At 47.5% G+C, this 18,376-nt stretch overlaps 2 protein-coding genes across 2 annotated transcripts; one reads left to right on the forward strand and one right to left on the reverse strand.

The window, feature by feature from the left end:
• Nucleotides 1-3,378: 3,378 nt before the first annotated feature.
• LOC119096960 (uncharacterized) lies at nucleotides 3,379-6,191 on the forward strand. Its single transcript, XM_037219966.1, has 4 exons — nucleotides 3,379-3,420; nucleotides 4,130-4,280; nucleotides 4,920-4,993; nucleotides 5,277-6,191. The coding sequence occupies exons 2-4, from the start codon at nucleotides 4,138-4,140 to the stop codon at nucleotides 5,453-5,455; spliced, it is 396 nt and encodes a 131-aa protein (XP_037075861.1). The 5' UTR covers nucleotides 3,379-3,420; nucleotides 4,130-4,137; the 3' UTR covers nucleotides 5,456-6,191.
• Nucleotides 6,192-8,987: 2,796 nt separating this feature from the next.
• On the reverse strand, nucleotides 8,988-11,592 carry LOC119096970 (uncharacterized). The gene is made up of 4 exons (XM_037219976.1): nucleotides 11,515-11,592; nucleotides 10,535-10,691; nucleotides 9,825-9,898; nucleotides 8,988-9,548 (listed from the first exon to the last, which is right to left on the reverse strand). Exons 1-4 carry the CDS (start codon nucleotides 11,573-11,575, stop codon nucleotides 9,370-9,372), a joined length of 471 nt encoding a protein of 156 aa, XP_037075871.1. The 5' UTR covers nucleotides 11,576-11,592; the 3' UTR covers nucleotides 8,988-9,369.
• Between the last annotated feature and the right edge of the window lie 6,784 nt (nucleotides 11,593-18,376).

Raw genomic sequence — 18,376 nt, forward strand, 5'->3', positions numbered from 1 at the left:
GCCTGTGGCTGAGGCAAAGGCCGGTGCACGCAATATTCTGTTGGATCTCTTGGACAACATGCAGGAGTCCATTCTTCAGGATATGAACGGTCATCCTGAGCAAGGCCTGACATGGGACGAGGCGCTGTCGGCATTCATGACTGACTGGTGTGCCGCAACGTCCTCCGTTGCTGTCCCTCCCCCCCCCCCCCCTCCGCCAGAGCCAGATCTACGCGCAACGTCAACTAGGTCAGCGGAAACATTTGGCTACCATCCCTGTCCTCCGGCCGGAGAGACGGAAGAGCAGTCCACTTCGTGGACGGCGGCTTGTACTCGCCGGTCGTTCTCCGGAGGTCGGAAGGGTTGACCACCAGTACCTGCGGGGTGTGGGACAGCGTTGTGCTGCAGCGCCACACTGCCTGCAGGACTTCGTCTAGCAAACCCGTGCGCTGGGTCGTTGAACATGTCATGTCAAGTTGATATCATGAAACGGCAAGCTTCATAGTTAAACAAACAGACAACCCGCCATAGAAGTGTTGTTAGGCAGATTGTTTTCTCTCATTTCAGCGCTTTGATTACTGCATGTACATCAGATAGCTCTTTGTGGAAGTATCCAGGCCTTTCAGTATGTAGATATGGTTAAAGGATACTGGGCTTCGCTTTCTGAGGCCTTTCTAGTCGTTCCAAATGCAGAGTTTACACGCATTTCAGTTCGGATGTGTTTGGGGAAGTGTGCAAGATATCTATATAGTGTTTGCATGGTATTGAAGAATAGAGATGGCGTGCGCAGGAACCGACAATGCTCGCCTTGGGGCACCCAGCCGTCCGCTACATGCCGGTCCCGAATACCGGCCCGGCTCGGGCTGCTGCCGCGCGCAGGGCTGGGATGGAGTCCCGTTAAACATTGCGCGGTCTTTATCTGGCTTGTGGATGTGGATGCGGTGATGCCTTGGTGCGATGATGTGTGATGATGGTGTTTGAAGATGGGTTTGATGGTCTCATGGTGACGTATTTGGTAGTTTGAACAAGATTTTGGCAGTTTATTTGGTAGTTTGGTAGAAGTATTTGGTAGTAGTTGTGCGCCTGAGGACGGGAAGCTGTACATCGCCGTGCTTGGTGCGGTCTCCTTTGTGGCTGTACAGCATGTGAATATTGTCTTACTGCGTTTGTGAAAAGTTCTTTGGACAGGATGAGTCATACCTGATTTGGACAGAATGCGTCGTATCTGCTTACGTGTGTGCTGTCGGTAGAAATACACTTCCATGGCATGTTAATGCTGATGATTTTGTTCATATCAACGTACACAATTTGTATGTCTTTAAATGTTAAGCCGGTATTATTGTACGCAGACCACTGGACCATCGCAATGATAAGACAGTGACGCTCGGCACGGTGCGATATCGTATTTAATGACTTGGTCATTAAAAGATTACAACCGACGTAATTCCAAGAATTAAGGGGAGGTGCCAGTGTATGAACTGTGAGGCATGTCTGCATCCATGGCCACTGCATGACGTGCAGTCGATGTGCCCTCAGGCCCAGATAACCAACCAACCAACCGATCCGAATCCCGTGCAGTGTATATTCTCGTGGGATAACTTGGGATCCCGGTTTTACGTCAGTCCTCATGCAAGGTACATGAAATACACTTGGAATGCAGGCCATTTGTTTAATTAAGATGGTTTAGATCCTGGTGCTTCGTGAACGGATATCCAGCAATGTGTTCAATGTCTAATCATGTTTATGAGCATAGATTTCCATGAGTGCTCTAGTTTCACAAAATCTTTTGAGGGGAGGAGTGGGCACGGGCTTGATCAAGCTGGGGTACCGTTAACATTAAATAAGTTTAAATGTACGAAGTGAATGTGATTGAGTCTTAATCTAAGTCCTCATGCACGTGATCTCCTTATTTGAGCCTCGTTTTCCCAAGTGAAAAAGAAGGGAGCATTTAGGTTTCTATGCCTTCATGTTTTTCTTTGGTATCTGAGAGCTGCGCGAAAAAAGCAACCTGAAATTTCCCCCCCCGAAAAAACTGAAAAAGCAATGTTGTCCTCTGTCGTCCGTCAAAAAGCAAAAATGTCGTCTGAAAAGATGACGTTTTTCAAGATTCTTCAAGGATCATTGGCACGATGTGATATTTCGTACACATCCATGTCACTGTAGGAGGGTAAGGCGGCAATAGGAGAGGGAGGACGGGGTGGGGCGTACGCTCGTGTGCTCAGCTGCGTTTTGCCTGCGCTCGAGAAGTCGCGGTACTCAAAGAAATATGATCTTAAGCCGATGGAGCACATAGCGATCTTATGACCTTGGGGCGACTCTGTGTAACGCCCAAACTACTTATAAAAAATACACTGCAACAATCAAGCAGAGCGAACAGAACATGTTTGGAAAATGTTCGCCCTCTTTCTATCGCTTCCATCCCATGCATTTTCGACAAAGTAGTTCTAGTGGCCTGAACTTTGATGCCCAAAGCACTGCGTCCCGTTGTTCTTGCAAGCTAGCTGTAGAGTCACCGAAAAATATAAACGTAGACACAAAACGATACTCTGAATATAATCCTTGTCACCGTCAAATAAAAGTTGGCAATCTTGCACAGATGCTGGTCTACTTCGCAGCCGGTAAAGCGCGCTTCCGACGAATTATTAGAGGTAAGGAAACGAAGCAGATTTAGGGCGGCTGCCATATTGCGCAGCCATACCACGTGACCCGCGGCATAGCCCGTACTTCCGTTGGTGTCCTTGGAAGAGGCATTAGACCAACAACCTACCGACAAATATCTATAACTAAGTTGTACTACTCAAGACTGGTCTCAGCCGGCGGTAATTGTTCGGCGGTAATTGAGATTCGGCGCCGATCTGTAAGCGGACAGTGACCTTTTCGCTCAGGTTGTCATCTGGTCATCAGCTTCGTTGTGTTACAGCGTAATCTAGCTATCTCAAAAGTAAAGTGATTTCGCACTGGGACCAACGCTCAGATCGAATTATAAATTAGCAAAGTTCCAATCACACAAATAGAACAAGACCGATTGCAACTGAAGAAGGGAAATCTGAACATCAAAGGATGCAGCACGACGAACACACTCAGCCGTTCATGTTTGTTCTGATTGAAAGATCGCAGTTATTGATTGTTATAGAAATAAATGTAAAAGAAATGTGTTCCCGTGCCCTTAATCTAGCTAGCATGTATGCGAGAAGATTTTTGAGGCTTGTCCTCTAAACACTACCACAAGGCTTGCCAGTTCTCTGTTCCCAACTACGCCTGGCGCTGCTCACAACTATGCAGCCTTGCTATGCGCCAGGCAAAGGACATGCTCGAATCGAAAGCCGAGGCAAGGGGTGCTAGAAGTGTGTCAGTTGGTTGGCACCGGGTATATAAGCGGGCATGCGCAGCTCCTTCCCCACACTAGGGGTTAAATCTCATCGCGGTCAGGCAAGAACGCAGGTGAGGAGGCGGAGCGGCGTCGGCAGGTGACGCTAACCCGCGTCCGGCTTTGTCAACCCCGCTCGCTCGGCAGTGTGGTGTACGGCGCGCGCCGTACGCCCGTGCGCCGCTGACACTGCCGGATGGTGGCGGCGTGGTCTGGCCAGGTGCTCTGAGCGGGCGCCAGCCGCCGTGGCATGGTGAGCTGGCGTCAGCCGCTGTGGCATGGTGAGTTGGCGTCAGTCACCGTGGCATGGTGAGCTGGCGTCAGCCACCGTGGTATGGTGACCTGGCGTCAGTCGCCGTGGCATGGTGAGCTGGCGTCAGCCGCCGTGGCATGGTGAGCTGGCGTCAGCCGCCGTGGTATGACCTGGACTGAGCGTCATTCTGTCACGTAAGGCGCCGCTCTAATACTGAGGCGTCCTGGACCGCAGGCCTCTGGGCTGACGCGCCGCTGTCAGTGTCACCTACGCTGACACACGGATGTGGAAAACATTTAACGATCATAACGGTGTCACAAAGTGCAGAGGTCATCCACGGACACTGCTTTTTTGCGCATACCGTACCGGAAACCAATTAGTTTTACGATGCATGTTGGGCTATTAGCACTGCCCTGAGTAAACCAGACCGCACACATGTGCCGAGACGACTTAGTTCAGTTGCACTGCAGCGGCGTTGTCCCAGCTCTTCCTCAATCAGCATCGTTTTAATTGGCCGACTGCACTTCCAGATTCCGAAATGAAGGCGATCTTCTGCATTGTGCTGGCTCTGTCAGCCGCCGTGGCTGCCAATGGAGGCTTCTATCCTTTCTCGGTCCAGCGGGCACCCGACGCCTTCGACAACTACAATCGCAACCACTACAAGACGGCCAAGCATAGCGGGTGAGTCACTTTGTGCACTGTCGCACTTCGGTGCCTAATTTATCGTCGCAGGGTTATCGGAAATACGACCGCTGTTGCTGAGCATCTCATGACAGAATGTGCTTTTAAATGGTATTACCGTGCCTTCTCGGAGGTGCATTGTGGTGGAGGTGTCGGCGTTACTCCACCTCCGATGTGGACGCCCTTCTCGGGCGACATGTGTTGGGCGATAACGTCTGTGTAATAGTCGAGATGCATACAAAAGTATTAAAGTAGTGTGGGTGAGGTACAAAATGGAGGTACATCGCCGTGGAGATGAAATAGCAACTCACCAGCACCACCGCCATCTGTTGGCAGAGCAGGAAAACATTCAGATATCAGCATAAAGAGCCTGTTTAAAGGATGTGCTGCGTTTCGAAATGGCTTTTGGTGATTGGCACATCAAAGTTCGTCAGAATCTAAAGACCAAAATCTTGAAAAGTCTTGCCCATCTAGCGTCCAATGTGTATATTTCAATTTATATGGGCCAACTTGTCGAGATCCAAGTTCAGTTAGAATTGAAATAAAACGTTACCAAGAATTGTCCGCAATCCAAAAGGCCATCAAGACACAGGGGCATCACTGACGTGGTAATGTGATGACATGCCTGGGATGTTTCAGCTTGTTGGACCGCCTGTTTGGAGCTAACCGGCGCCAGGGAATCCTCGAAGGCCTGGGAGGAATTGGTGGTCCCGGTGAGACACCCCTTATCCTCGTTTAAACGGAGGCATTTACTATTGGATATACTAGTAACTCTGCTAGCAACTTTGTATGGTGAAGTTTGTTACTTCTGCTAACAGCGATGGAAGGTGCAGGAAGCAACACTATGACGCAGACCGCACAACGGTACGTTGCGCGGTTGCAGAGCCGCTTTTTGTAGAAGTGCACGCCCGAACTCTTTGACCTCTGGTCCTTTCACTGCGGGCCTGTTGCAATAGCGGATGGCCGTTTCGGTGATCCCGCTGTCGGTGTTGGCAGTCGCCGTGGTTGGGGTCGTGGTCGCCGGTATCATAGCCGCCACTGGACTCGCCTTCGTCATCGCCAACATCAACTCATCCGGCCGAGGTCTGGACACGGACGACTGGGAGGACAGCCAGTCGGTTTGGATGGACCAGCTGGTGCGGGACTTCGAGGACTCCTGGCAGACTACGGAGTAATCCTCAGACATCTAGCAACTGGGCACGCCATTTCAAGAGCCCATCAGCACTTTAGTTTTCGTGTTCATCCGGGCGGTGTTCATCTTGCTTGGCGGACTGCATAACGTAACCCAGCCTCGAATGTTCTTGTGTTCTCGTCTGAAAGCTGATCATGAACTGGACCAGAGAAGCTCGCTTAATTCGCTCCGCAGTTTAATGCATCCTCCCCCCCTTCAGACAGTTCATCTGGGCTCCTGCTGCGGCTGTGAGCCGTAGCTTCCAACGTTTTTGAAAGGTGCTTTCTAGATGTTTGCGATGCGCCTCCTCCGCCCCCTCCCACGCGCGATCCCACCATTGTGACGCCGCTAGCACGGACGGATGGGTTTTGAAGTCAAGCTTGGATGTTTTCCCCTCCTGTTGACACAAGAACTGTTACATGGCATTTACCGGACCGCATCAAATTACTTCGGCCATTCACGTGGTATTAATGATGTGACATGGGCTTTTTCCTCTTACTGTTACGTAGGAAGGTGCTTGTCATTTTGGCCGATTTCTACCGAACAATTAATTACTGCTTGTTTTGTGCGTTGTTATTTGGTTTCGCCAGTTCGTTGTTGTTATTTTTTGCGGTTATAAGCAATTCTTAACTCTGCGAAAAGACGCAAGGAGCTTGTTGTTACGCCTGTGGTATTGATAATTACCGATGTGATCTGTTATGAAAACGTCCATCATGTGAAATACATTTCCATGAATGTCTCACTGGTACTGCACCGCACGGGTGTCGATTTCTATTCTTTTGTGCGGGTCCTGGCCCTTCCCCCCCCCCCCCCCCCCACCTCCTCCCAGTGTTGAGTTGGGCCCCCAATGGTGACTTGTCTCCCAATGGTTTTGGCCGGAATGCTACAAAAAAAATGTGGGTGAAAGACGATCACAACATAACCTATTTCCTTTGATCCTTCCGCGTAGTGGCGTCTCGTACCACTCATACTGAATAGTCATGGCTGCTCTCACCACGAGGTACAAATCGTAACAGCTGAGCGGATAAACGGTGCAATGAACTTCACATATATAGCGTCATAAGACACGCAATGGTTTGTGAAGTTAAAGTGAAAAGCCGTGGAATATGGGGATTCTCGAAGTCCTTCGTGGCTAACCCCGTCGCCAATAACACAAATTCGTGCCACCTCCAATGACCGCCATAGAAGTGCGCCATCGGCGCACTACAGTGACCTCTAAAGGGTCACCTGCATGTGCCGATCAGAAGAGACGCGTGCATCTAGTGCTTACTCCCTAGATCTAGTCCTGCATGACTTCTATACTGCTGAAATCAAATACTTTTATAGATTATACAAATATTAAACACAAATATAGCGCTAAATACAAATAAAGTGGGCTACATCCGGACGTCGGTTTGCTTTTGGTTTGCCCCCCATAATTTGCAAAAATTGACACCCCTTAAGCGTCCAATGCAGTGGACATAATCTTTTTTTTTGCAGCTTGCATGTGAACATTATGTGTGCTAATGATCTCGGTTCATAAATTTATGCATCACTTTTCGTCACTGATCTTAGTACACTTCTTTTCGAAGTTCACTAGCAACCCAGCAGCCCCCTAGCTTCTTAACTGCATATGAGGAAAGCTACTGCGTAAGAGCTCATAATTCCATGCGATTAAGCTCATTATTCATGCAAGTGTGTTATAAAGCACAATAGTTAAGTAAAAACAGGCAAAATCTAGCCAACAACGCCCAAACATTACCTCTGCGAGCATGACCAGACTGCAATGGCACGTACCGCCGTGATGCCCAAGCCAACCATGTGTATCAAAACGCGTTTATTAATGTGTCGTTTCTGCGCCACAAACGTCATGAAATCTGACGAACTAACCGGGATTCGTCAGCATTATTTTTCACGTCGTTTATGTTGGTTGCCCAAAGACGCATGTAGAAACGCAAAATTTGTGCTGATCGCTGTATGCGCAGCGGAGTGGCAGCATTGGAATGACGTTATTATGGCGTCATGGATGCCTGGGTGACGCCGAAATAGTCTACTCGAACAAGTCTGCACATCTTGGCGGGCGTGTAGTTAAGAATCTTGAGGGGCATACGTGTTAGAAGGGCGGGGCTGTGAACTGTACAGAATGATCTTCAAGATGGCTATTTCAGTTTAACACCCTATAAAAATGTGGAACACTCCCTTCAGAGAGAATGCCCCACCAAGTAAGGTATTGAAGCGTGCATCAAATTTAATGACATAAGCTCACTTGTAACTTCTGGTATACGTTTAAATAAGAGATTGCTCTGGACAACGCAATTTCGCTGTTTGGTAGTTATGTTTCTCAACATGTCATTGTTTGATTGCGTTATGGTATCTTGCACGACATTGACTGAGAGCCAATTGACAGCTGTTATATCAGGAAATTTGGAAATGGCTACTCTAGAAATGGAAAAGACTGCTCTAGAAAACACGATTAGCCTTTTAAGTAAATTTTCTCATCGATACGTCTCTCGAACCCACCCTGCCACAGGAAGACGAAGAGGAAGACAGACGCTCCAACAAATTGGACTATCAGACGGAATGTAGTGCCTTGTGGGACGGCCGTACATTTGCTATTTGCCACAGAATGAACATGATGTTGGTGGTGTTGTGTTTCAGCGTCTAGCGTACAGAAAAATTTCACAAATACAACAGAAGTTCAGAGACATTCGCAACATTTCTTTAGCACAGCGTTCCATTTTTTGCTCCTATACATTGGAAAGGGTGGGACGGAAGAGTATTGATGGGCTCAAGTCGGTGAGGGGAGGGCCAGGCCTCTCGAAAATATACAAAGTGACGCCCCTGAGAACCAGGTTTTTGGTTTCCTTTGCACTGAGCTCATTGCATTAGCTGTGTGGCCTTTAGTCATGCAGATGCTCTGAATATATTTAGACGGCAAATAAAATAACAAGAATGAGCAATAGCCGTAGCTTCACATCCTCACCCCAGATGCACGGTGCTGCGCTGCAGACAACCCGGAGCACAGGTGGATACGCCAAAAGGTTTTCCTAATCATAATATGTAGAAGATTGGGAATCAACTTGCCAAACGACATCAGTGCTCAAGACAATGACAAGCAAACTTTTTCTAAGCGAGTATTACGGGAAGAAGCGTTCAAACCATGTTTCAAGTCGCCGGTTATGGTTTTCGCTCGCACAAAGCTTGCAGTTATGCAGTGATTCTGATGTCTCGAGGGTCGCGTTTTGATCTACCCTTTGTAGCATTTATACATTATGAGCCGATGTTGCACCATGCTGCATTAACTGCCACCTGTGAACCCCATGTTGCCCTAATGGTGTGCAGGATCTCCGCAAACGTTCGTTCTCCAGAACGCTGTCTTTTTCATTCATGCTCGGCTAGAATGCCCCTAAACAGATCAAGGTGATTTATCAATTGGTGCAGTACCAGTGAGACATTCATGGGAATGTATTTCACATGATGAACGTGTTCACAACAGTTGACATGAATAATTATCAACACCACAGGCGTAACAACGAGTTCCTTGCATTTCATCGCAGGGGTAATAATTGCTCATAGTCGCCAAAAATAACAAAAACGAACTGGCGAAATCAAATAACAACGCACAAAGCAAGCAGTAATCAATTGTTCGGCAGAAACCGGCCAAAGTGATAAGCACCTTCTTATGTAACAGCAAGAGGAAACAGCCCATTTCAAATCATTAATACCACATGAATGGCAGAAGTCATTTGGCGCGTCTGGTAACTAACATGCAACAGTTTTGGTGTCAACAGTAAGGGAAGACATCCAAGATTGACTTCAATACGCATCCGTGCATGCTAGCAAGGTGGACAGCATGGTGGATGCCGCCCGCATGAACACGGAAACTTAAGTGCTGCCAAGCTCTTGAAGTGGCGTGCCCAACTGCCAGATGTCTGGGGCCTACTCCGCAGTCTGCCAGGAGTCCTCGAAGTCCCGCACCAGCTGGTCCATCCAAACCGACTGGCTGTCCTCCCAGTCGTCTGTGTCCAGACCTCGGCCGGATGAGTTGATGTTGGCGATGACGACGGCGAGTCCAGTGGCGGCTATGATGCCGGCGACCACGACCCCAACCACGGCGACTGCCAACACCGACAGCGGGATCACCGAAACGGCCATCCGCTATTGCAACAGGCCCGCAGTGAAAGGACCAGAGGTCAAAGAGTTCGGGCGTGCACTTCTACAAAAAGCGGCTCTGCAACCGCGCAACGTACCGTTGTGCGGTCTGCGTCATAGTGTTGCTTCCTGCACCTTCCATCGCTGTTAGCAGGAGTAACAAACTTCACCATACAAAGTTGCTAGCAGAGTTACTAGTATATACAATGCCTCCGTTTAAACGAGGATAAGCGGTGTCTCACCGGGACCACCAATTCCTCCCAGGCCTTCGAGGATTCCCTGGCGCCGGTTAGCTCCAAACAGGCGGTCCCACAAGCTGAAACGACCCAGACGTGTTATCGTATTACCGCGCCAGTGATACCCATTTCTTACGGGGGCCTTTTGGTTGCGAACAATTCTTGGTAACCTATCATTTTATTTGCAACTCAACTTCGATCTCATAAATTAGCTCATTTAAATTGAACTACATCGATTGCTCGCTAGATGGATATGCCTTGTTCAGCATTTTGCTCTTTAGCTACTGAAGAAGTTTGAGGTGTCGATCACTAAAGCCATTTCGAAACGGAACACGTAATTCTAGCATGCTCTTGATACAGATCTCTGAATGCTTTCCTGTCTGGCAACAGATGGCGGTGGTACTGGTGTGTTGCTATTTCATCTCCGCGGCGATGTACCTCCATTTTGTATCTCACCCACACTACTTTAATACTCTTGTATGCATCTCGACCATTACACAGACGTTATCGCCCAACACATGTCGCCCGAGATGCGCGTCCACATCGGAGGTGGAGTAACGCCGACACCTCCACCACAATGCACCTCCGAGAAGGCACGGTAATACCATTTAAAAGCACATTCTGTCATGAGATGCTCAGCAACAGCGGTCGTATTTCCGATAACCCTGCGACGATAAATTAGGCACCGAAGTGTGACAGTGCACAAAGTGACTCACCCGCTATGCTTGACCGGCTGGTAGTGGTTGCGATTGTAGTTGTCGAAGGCGTCGGGCGTCCGCTGGACCGAGTAAGGATAGAAGCCTTCATTGGCAGCCACGGCGGCTGACAGAGCCAGCACAATGCAGACGATCGCCTTCATTTCGGAATCCGAAGCTGTAATGCGCCAATTATATTCAGGAAGGGCTGGGACAACGAAGCTTGCGACGCGATTAGAATGGGCCATTTTCTGACCCTGCGTCACAGTACTATAGTTTTGTGGTAGCTAGCTTCGCACGTCGGTGGTACAAGGGTCAAGGAAAGTTACTAGATATCTCACCCCAAAGCCTTATTCCCAACCATTCACAGTTTGTTGAATTTTCTTCCACGGCTTGATATGCCTGGAAATTCTTAAAAGAGTGAGCATTTAGGCTTGAAGCTAAGACATATCGTCGGTACGCACCGACTGCATCCATATCAAACGATGATGTCGGTGTGCTCTTGCGCACACTGATGAGTTCGACAATTTTCTGCCGCACAGCACCGGGCCGTATAACATCGTGTACGGTTTAGCTTCTGTTCTGACCATTGCAATGCACCTCAACTAATCTGTCTCAGCACATGCCTGCGGCTGAGGCCACCTCACCATGCCACGGCGGCTGACGCCAGCTCACCATACCACGGACGCCAGCTCACCATACCACGGTGACTGACGCCAGCTCACCATACCACGGTGACTGACGCCAGCTCACCATACCACGGTGACTGACGCCAGCTCACCATACCACGGTGACTGATGCCAGCTCACCATACCACGGTGACTGACGCCAGCTCAGCGCCTGTCGCAGGGACGGCCTGCAGCCAGTGACACGAGCAGACCTCGCCGCCAGTGAGGAGCATACCGGCACGCAGGCGCCGTACACCACACCGCCGAGCGAGCGGGGTTGACAAAGCCGGACGCGGGTTAGCGCCACCTGCCGACGCCGCTCCGCCTCCTCACCTGCGTTCTTGCCTGACCGCGATGAGACCTCAACCCCTAGTGTGGGGAAAGAGCTGCGCATGCCCGCTTATATACCCGGTGCTAACCAGCTGACACACTTCCAGCACTCCTGTCCCGGCTTTCGATTCGAGTATGTCCTTTGCCTAGCGCATAGCAAGGCTGCATAGTTGTAAACAACGCCAAGCGTGGTTGGAAATAGAGAACTGGCAAGCCTTATGATAGTGTTTAGAAGTCAAGCCTCAAAAATCTTCTCGCACAGTTGGTAGGGAAAAAAAAGGCACGGTAACACATTTTTTGTTTTATATTTTATCATGATCAATAACTTAGGCTTTTCAATCAGAACAAACCAGAGCGGCTGAGAATGTTCGTCGTGTCGCATAATTGGGCATCTGGATTTCCCTTCTTCAGTTGTAATTTGCCTCGTTCTTATGGTGTGACTGGAACTTTGCTAATTCATAATTCGATGACAGCGTTGGTTTCAACACAAAGCTACTTCACGTTCAAGAAAACTACACTAGATAACGCCGTAACGCAACGAAACTGATGGCCATATGACAAACTGAGTGATAAGCTCGCCTGCAGATCGGCGCCGAACCTCGCCACAATATTACCGCTGGCCAAGACCAGTCTTGAGAAGTACAACTCAGTTGCACATATTTGTCGCTGAGTTGTTGGTCTAAGGCGTCCTTCAATGCATAGGCGTATGAACGTTTCAAAAAGTGGCGGGGAGGGGGGCAAGCAAGTGCGTACTTCAGGAACTTTTTTCTGCAAAGGCAGCCCGATGACCAGGAGGGGGGGGGGGGGGTAGAGGTGGAGGTTGTTATCGCTCTGTATTCAAATGTCATGATTGCTATGTTAAGTATGAATCTAGACCTGTTTCTCACCAGTGCACAATCTTGCCTATTCGACTCATCTACGTCATTCGGCAAATAAGGCATCCAGCTTCCCAAGAAATTCCACGAGCGGGTGGGCATTTTGCGTCATTCAGGAGGCACCTCCTTCACAGAGTAGATGCCAAAATACGGCTTGGACATAGGATGGTGAGAGTTTTGAAAGTGGATTTCTGGCTCACAGTGCGATAGATGTTTCAAGCGTCTTCATTTTGCTGGCTTCTTTTGAACACATAATACTTGTCACAGCATTTTTGGCGGAAAAAATTCGGAGGCTTGAAACTGCCGAAAATAATGTGACAAAAGCCATAAAACTGAAGATTTTCCTTTAAAAACCAAGCTACAGAATGAAGGCCCCTCTATCATATACTCCTTATCTGGGCCCTGCTCCCGTCCGCCGTCGGCGACCACCGCCCTGGTCCGGCTGTCTCCCGTATGATTGACTGCGAATCAATCGTGTGGCTGCTTTGTTGCATATTTTTGGATCAGTGTTACTACTAATTGTTGTGTGAAACATATGGTGGACACATGCAACAGTAGCTTTTTCCGAATTATTTTCCCTTACACCACACCACCGCAGAAAAATATTCTTCGGGAAGCCTACGTTGAGTATGAATTGACCCAACAGACAGTTCATTTCCCATCATTTAACATAGACCACTTGATCTGCCTTTGTTTGTAGGCAGGGGCGTAGCCAAAGCCTTGCCAAGGGGAAGCACAGGGTTGACAAAAGCCCTTCTTATGTCAACTCATCCAAAAATCCCCGGATACATCTTACTTGTTAACAAGGGATACGGTTTCTTTGTTATTTTTACATTATAGCCACAGCGGAAACCAGAAGCCACCGTGAGATCAATTCTGTCTGTATTATGAAGCGAATGAACTGCAGACATAATGCGTTGAACGACCGCATGGAATAAATCACCGGCGTTCTTAATTTACCTTTGTTTAGTGGACCGCTTCCAAACCGATAGGATTCAGAAGCTTTGTCGGAATTTTTTATCCAAGTTTTGCAGACATTAAGGACATGGCGAAGGTAAATTAGATCAATATGTTTGATCCAAATCTGAGTATGAAAATTTGATTGTAGATCGAGTCGTCAACAATCTGTGTTCACATGGCCAAACCATGTTTGTTTATAAACGTCCACCATTCAGTCAGAATCGATAAGTGATACAGTGGATGTAACGTGGTTCTTTAACATGCGCGCACGCAAATCTTAACAATAAAAACATCGACAGCAGGCGTTGCAGTCTCCATAACCAGCGAAGCGTTAGCTCAGTTGCCAACTTTTAGCCGTAGCCCACAGGTGGACGATAATAAAAACGCTTCTGAAATGATTACCTTTTAACACTCAAATCGACTAATATTACATGTTAAGTGACGTAATTTTGAGCATGTGCATTGGCAAATCTTAGCAACAAAAACCTCGACTCCGGGCGTTACACTCTCCGTAAGTCGCGCAACGTCGCCCCAGCAGCTAATAGTGAACGAAAACTACGTAAATGAGGTTCCATGTGTTAACATGGCTAACCCATGTTCGTCTTAAAATGCTCAAGATCCTGTCAAAGCTGATTACTGATAAGAAAACTACGTAATATGGTGTTGAACGTTCATGCCCGCAAGTCATAGCAATAACAGCCTCGACGCCCGGCGCTGCAGTCTCCAGGCTGTGCGGCGTTGGCGTTGCGGCTGTTACACTAAGCAATTGCTAATGAGCAAATGAAAAAGATGACTCATCGTAAGGGAGATGGCTGGTGAACTATGTAAATCGGCATGAATATTTAATGCAGTGCAAAAGTAATCCAAATGCAACCTTAATCTGAAAAGTGGGGAGGGGGCCGTTAACATTGCTGCTCCCTCCACCTTCAAAAGTGGGGGGGGGGGAGGGCATGGCCCCCTGCCCCCCCCCCCCTTTGTTCCTACGCCCATGATGCCACTGATGGCTACTCAGTTTTAGATGTCTGCGAACATGCCGAGTTTGGCCCAATGTCCAGTAGAAGCAATGTGCGGAAAGTGAAGGCCAATAAGTGAAGTCCAGTCTAGTCTAGCCCAATGTCCGGTGAAGTGTTGTGCGTGTGGCTATGGTTTAGATAAACGATGTGTTGTTAGATAATGCTTGCGAGTATCTAGGAGTGCCCGACATTTTGTATCTAGTATCTAGCATTTGTATCTAGTATCTAGGAGTACCCGACTTTTAATTTGTATGGCGTGTCCAGCGGCGGCGAGCCAGGTGGTGTGGCTTTTCTCCCAGGTAGCGACAACGGCCGTCGGACGGTCCACGATTTTGATGGCTGGATGTCTGGGTACACAGTCCTCCCCGAAGGGGCGCCGGTGCTTGTGGTGGGAGCCATGTCACATAATTACCGAACGAATGCTTGGTGGTGATGTCGATTGACGCTGGACCAAATAAATCAAAAAAAAAAAAATGGAAGAAGGAACCTGGAGATCGGAGTTTATTTAAGAGATTTAAAAAAAACTAAGAGAGAAAGCCGGAAGGGTAAAAAAACCAGACAAAACTTGCGATGGATAAGCAGGCATTTGAACCTACTCAGGAACTAAGGACATTACAGCAACTGGAAATTGAATTAACCAACACAATGAACGGCGAAAGCGAGACAATGAAATGGCAACATCAACGCGAGCTGATGAAATAATTCATGGTCGAAAGCAACAAGAAAAAAAACAAGCTGGGTGACGAACTAGCAGTGTAATATTAGGCTACACCTTCCCTCACATATACAGCGCGCTACTGCACTAAAACACTGCATATACCATACAATACGAAACGCATATTCATATGCATTCGTAAGAATATCCACGACCTGGTTCTTCCAATTTCCAAGCCGATACATGTTCTAAGCGTAGCGACGAACACATCAGTTAGTTCAATTACAATTTACGTAGGAATATGTCATCTTTCATAAAGAAGAGCACCTAGGCCGAACGATTCGCACAGTCGGCTTACAATCAGTTCGACACACCAGCTCGGCAATGCCTCGCCGATGCTAGAGCCCTGACATCTTGTGGCAGTCGATTACACGTGCAATTGCGACTGCAATTGCGCGAATGGTCGGCGGGTGATTTCAGTTCGAACACGCGGGGCTTGTAACCGAAGGCTTTCAGAGCTTCAGGTGGACTTGGCTGACAGCTCGCAGCGAATGACCACATGGGGTTGTAAACTTCAACGCCGTTGGCGGCCTTGGCAGGTGGTGTAGGTGGTGGTGGCAGGTGGTGTAGGTGGTGGTGGCAGGTGGTGTAGGTGGTGGTGGCAGGTGGTGTAGGTGGTGATGGCAGGTGGTGTAGGTGGTGATGGCAGGTGGTGTAGGTGGTGATGGCAGGTGGTGTAGGTGGTGGTGGCAGGTGGTGTAGGTGGTGGTGGCAGGTGGTGTAGAACGAAAAGGTCATGCTCGGCCAACAGTTCGTTAATTCTGAACCACCCGAGAATTTCCAGGGCGACAGGCATTCATTCGTTTTTTTTGTATTCTTTTGATAATTCTGACGCCAAATTTAGCAGTTTTTGGATTCTGTGCACTCGCGTTCGAGAGCACCCACCTCATGCTGTGAAGCAACATATGATATTGGGATGAACGGGCCCTTCAATCATAGTGTTTTTGGTTTCAACTGGCAGCTGATGGCTCAATTTGGCAGGACCTACTGAGTGCTGTAACACCGTTCCACAGTGAAAAATGCCTGACGTTGCCAATTAAGATTAGCATCAACAATGATTCCAAGAATCTACACTGAAGGTGAGGGTTTAAGTTTTGCATGTTCAAAATTGACCTAAAAAATTATTTCAACTGATAGGGAGTGCTCCACATTCATGTGGGTTTTTGACTGAGATACAAACATTGAAGACCTTTTGATGCTGCAACAATAGCAAAAGTGCACTTCTGCTATTGTTTCGATAACAGCATGTTGCCGAAATTTCAACCCAACTATACCTCCATTCTCCTGGTTTTCTCCTAGGAATAAGGCTAATACTACTGTCTTACTATGTCATAATAATGCCATTCAAATCGTGCCATACAATAAGCCATGCTATGATCAAGATAAAAAAGGTCGAGTTATTCATATCTGGCGTTCATGAGCACGATTTCAAGATATAAGACTGCCGATTGGCTTCCGATGTATGTTGTGCAAGGCACGATGACGTAATCAAACAGCGACGTATCTATAAGCACATTTACTAAATCGAAAATTTGTGTTTTCTTTCGCAGTCCTTTCCAGTTCCTATCCTTTTTCTGCACCTATGAACACGTGCATTAGACAGAAAATTAAGTTATCTAGGGGTCTTTTTCATTTTCAGAGTAGTCTCATACCAATTTTCAGATATAACAGCTGTCAATTGGCTCTCAGTCAATGTTATGCAAGATACCATAACGTAATTAAACAATGACGTCTTGAGGAACTGATTTGCAAAACAGCGAAATTGTGTTGTCTAGAGCAGTCTTTAAGCGCAAAGCATACCAGTAGTTAGAAGTGAGCTTATTTCATCACATTTGATGCTTGCTTCGACATATTCGAAGGTGGAGCATTCGCTCAGAAGGGAGTGTTCCACATTTGTACGGGGTGTTGAGCTGAAATAGCCATCTCGAAGATCATTCGGTGTAGTTCGCAGCCCCGCCCTTCTTAAGACGTTTACCCCTCTATTTTCTAACTACACGCCTGCGAGTATGTGCAGACTTGTTCGGGGAGACCATCTCAGGGTCACCCAGGCATCCATGACGCCGTAATAACGTCATTCCAATGCTGCCATTCTGTTGGCCATGCAGCGATCGGCATATATTTTTTTGTGTATGCGTTTCCAGGCAACCAATATAAACAAGTGAGAAATAGTGCTGACGGACTCTAGTAAGTTCTTCATGTTTCATGACATTTGCGGCGCAGATGCGACGCATTAATAAAAGCGTTTCTATACATGTGATTGGCTTGGCATCACGGCGGTACGTGCCAGTGCAGTCTGGTCATGCTCGCAGAGGTAATGTTTGGGTGTTGTTGGCTAGATTTTGTCTGTTTTTATTTAATTATTGTGTTCAATAACACACCTGCGTGACTAATGAGTTTAATGGCTCGGAAAATTTTAAGCCCATGTGCAGAAGCTTTGCACACATGCGACAAAGAATCTAGGGAGCTGTTGGGTAAATGATGAATGGGTTTTCCATCATGCTGATGTCTCTTTCTCATATCAAATATCATTGAAGGATATGATGGAATGGTATATTACAGTGATCAAAAGGTGATTGTTTTGATTGGTCGGCTAGTGAGCATCGCAAAGAAGTGTACCAAGATCAGTGATGAAACGTGATGTATAAGGTTATGAACTGAGGCCATTATCACGCGTAAGGTTTACATTCAGTTTGCAAAAAAAGATTTCATCCACTGCACAGGACACCTACAAGAAATTTGTGCACCGATCCTCATGCTCATGTGTGTGAAACTATTTCCAGGCCACATTGCACTGAATTTTCGAATTATTTAAGCTTAAAAAAATGCTTTTTGGGCATGTTTGCTTGAAGTTATCTTTGAAACATCATAATTCCTTGAGACATCGACACTGAAATCTTTGGCACTGGTGGCATCGGTCTGCCAAACCGTGAGCTCTTGGATTTACAGATTATGTGCTGAAATTATCATGATATCACTGGCACACCATACATGGTGTACCCATACACCAGACATGTCAGGCATAATGTGCGCTTTTGCAATGTGTTTCCACATTGATCGCACTGCCTGCTCCATCCAAAACAAGCTGCTCGCACAAAAAACTAGCTGAATACTTATGCAGCAGGACAGAACATGTCAGGGCTATTCTCCAGCATCTACATATTCTATGAAGCATGATGCAGTGAATTTCTGCTGATCATCTTAAATGAATACAAACAGTGATAGTATTGATGTTTCATAATACTGACTGTGCTTAACTCATCAAATATTTTTGACTACCATTAAATAGTTTTCCGTGCATTAGT

This window comes from Pollicipes pollicipes, unplaced genomic scaffold (genome assembly GCF_011947565.3).
Source record: "Pollicipes pollicipes isolate AB1234 unplaced genomic scaffold, Ppol_2.1 Scaffold_2294;HRSCAF=2690_pilon_pilon_pilon, whole genome shotgun sequence".
Lineage (NCBI taxonomy): Eukaryota > Metazoa > Arthropoda > Thecostraca > Pollicipedomorpha > Pollicipedidae > Pollicipes > Pollicipes pollicipes.